The 2,940-nt window shown below is 40.7% G+C and overlaps 1 protein-coding gene across 1 annotated transcript in view; it reads right to left on the bottom strand.

The window, feature by feature from the left end:
* Positions 1 to 1,253: 1,253 nt before the first annotated feature.
* Positions 1,254 to 2,940, bottom strand: part of LOC107718922 (uncharacterized) — a gene marked incomplete at its 3' end in the record, with an annotated part of 6,059 nt that continues 4,372 nt past the window's right edge. Inside the window, exon 3 of the mRNA XM_016526167.1 lies at positions 1,254 to 2,336. Within this exon, the coding sequence (XP_016381653.1) occupies positions 1,254 to 2,336 (1,083 nt within the window). The remainder of the gene's footprint in view (positions 2,337 to 2,940) is intronic.

Here is a 2,940-nt window from a genome sequence, read left to right as displayed (position 1 = left end):
TATGACAGACAAAAGACCAAGAGACCAAGGTAAAAGGATGCTTTCATGTACAACAGAAAACAGATTTAACGGAGATTGTCATAGCAGGTGATATGCATTCCTACACTAATTCTGACAGTCCATGTTTTTTTTTTTTTCATCACTGTTGTTGTAATGTATTGGGAAGCCAGAATGCGCATCCATCAACAGAAACATACAATAGCCGAACCCTGTTTGTTTTACGTGTTATTTATAGCAAACCATATTTCAGATGCGTTGTCAGATTTAAGTCCTAGTGCGTGCCGAACCATGTGTGGAGAACTGTACGGTTCGATTTTTTTCTGCGATCCGTTCCACCCCTAATTGGAAGTGTAATTTATTTTTTTTATTTTGACTCAAGTCCCATTCGTTTACATGGAGAGGGCGGGGTTTATGACCTATACTGCAGCCAGCCACCAGGGGGCGATAAAAGAGCCCGCAGCTTCACTTTTCAGGACGTGTGAAACAGCAGCCGACGCATCACGAGGAAAAAGCAAGCACATCCAGCGTAACGCCAGAGGGGACCCCCTAGGGGGGATGCAGATATAATGTTCCATGTTATATTAATAATGACATTTCCGATTGTTCAAATGGTCAGCTGTCGGGGGGCCCTCAATTGCCTGCCCTATTGCTACGCCTCTGAGAATTTCTACACACAAAAAAGAAAAGCCCTGCCCTGCATGAACATGCACCGTAATGAACAGAGTGGCTTTTCATGATGGATTTCATATCTATAAGATGGATTTCTGTGTGCGAGGTTACAAACGTATGTTCCTTTTTCTACGTGCGTTTCTCAAAAATGCACTTAACACCAACGCGCAAGTACGTTAAAGGGATCGGGTCTTATCAGGTCCATTTGGAAAAAAGCACATTTATTTCAAATTATCCGAGACCCGAGGCAACTAATACCGAGTCCAAACCATTTCCGAGGCACTCGTCAAAGTTTTGGACCCAAACCCGCTCGGGTCGGACCTCTGGTTTTCGGATCTAAGTGGCCCCATGAAGACCTCTATGCAGTACTACAGTGTCACATGATCTAAAATTTCTACTGGTTGCCAAATTTCTACTAGTTTATTGTGTCTACCTGTATATCGCCCACCCCTAATATGGACACTCAATTCCAGATCTATAGGAAAATTCTGTAGAATTTTCCAATTTTATTTATATTTTAATTTAATTTGCATTTAATTTATATATATATATATATATTTTTTTTTCATTCATTCATTCATTACCTGTCAGTTTGTGTAGAGGGTTTAGATGACAGTTGCTCTTGACTCTCAGTTTCCAAGGTTTCTTCATTCGATTCCTGGACTATGTCTTCTTTTTGAGGCAGCTTTTCCACCTCCATGACATCAGCATTTATTTCATTCTCAACTTTCAGACTTCCAGAGTCCTTCACTAGACCATTTTCTATGGCACGAGAGAGTCCATTGGTAATATCCACATCTGGACATGAAGCTTCCAGTGAATGTTCCTGAGTTTGAGAAACTTCAGATGTCACTTGCTTCTGTTCTGCCATCTCAGAATGAGTATCCTCTGAACGTTTGTCCTCTACTTCATCTGTTTGCTCAATGATGGGTTCCTCAGCAGTCACTTCAGCTACACTTTTCTCAATAACATCCAACTCATTAGACTGACCTAAAAAGCATGAGTCAGGTTCTGTGCTGCTGTTGTCCATCAGTGAATTATCCCCAGTGTCATTGAGACCAGTCTCTTCATGTGTCACTTCATTGGTGTCATTCAGATTTAGTTCCTCAGTTTGGATAATTTCCTTCTCAACTACATTCATCTCCACGTGTGTTTCTGGCTCTGGTTGGGAGGAGTTCTTCTCAGATTCTACCCGAGCAAGCGCAGTTGCCTCTTGAACAGGTGCTTCCTTAACAGGTGTCTCCATAGCAGGTGCGACTGTTGAGTCTGAACTTGTTGCGGTAGCACCTGCATTATCTGTCAGAGCAGCTGTGATGTCTACCTCTTCAACTGACCCGTGCTGAGCCTCTATCTCCCCTTTCACTGAGGCAACGTTCTCCGCAAGTGCTTCGTCTTGAGGTGCTTCTGAGACTTCAGCTGCAATGTTTTGGATTTCTTCAGTGATTTCAGTCTCTGTTTTTGGTGGTTCTGTAGCTAAGATTATAGTTTCTGTTGGAGCCGTTTCAGGAGAAACATTGGGATTAACTTCAACAGCAAGAGAGACTTCAGTGTGTAATAGTGATATTGTTGTAGAGTAAGAGTTCTGTGGTTTAAGAATTTGAGACTTTGAATTTGGCTGTTTGGTTATAACCGATTCACCCAGCTGTGGTTTTGTTTCATCTTCATGCCTGTCGAGAGATGTGAAATGCATTTAAGTCAAATGTGGATGTTATGGAAGGAACATGAAAAACAGGATTTACTAGTTTAATGTACAGCACTCAGACGTTCACAGTGCAAAGTTCTCTTTAGCCAATATGTGTAAACTAAGGTGAAAAACTAGTTGCAAATGTCAATAATTCAGAATTAGTTGGTACCGTCGTCAGTATTATGAGGACATAACCATATAACTTTTGCATTTACATATAAATACCTATTCAGAATTAAACAACTTGACCCATCCAAATGAACAACAGCGCAAACTGCACCAAGTATGTTTAGTTTAGCCAATTAAAACAGAAGTCAATTACATATAGAAGTCTTAAAGGAACACTCCACTATTTTTGAAAATAGGCTAATTTTCCAACTCCCCTAGAGTTAAACAGTTGAGTTTTACCGTTTTCGAATCCATTCAGCCGATCTCCGGGTCTGGCGGTAGCACTTTTAGCTGTAGCTTAGCATATATCATTGAATCTAAATTAGACCGTTAGCATCTCGCTCAAAAATTACCAAAGAGTTTCTATATTTTTCCTATTTAAAACGTGACTCTTCTGTAGTTACATCGTCTACTAAGAC

The sequence above is a fragment of the Sinocyclocheilus rhinocerous genome, unplaced genomic scaffold, assembly GCF_001515625.1.
Source record: "Sinocyclocheilus rhinocerous isolate Xijiao unplaced genomic scaffold, SAMN03320098_v1.1 scaffold6053, whole genome shotgun sequence".
NCBI classification, from domain to species: Eukaryota; Metazoa; Chordata; class Actinopteri; order Cypriniformes; family Cyprinidae; genus Sinocyclocheilus; species Sinocyclocheilus rhinocerous.
The sequence above is the reverse complement of the archived record's forward strand: the minus strand, read 5'-3'. Positions and strand labels throughout refer to the sequence as shown.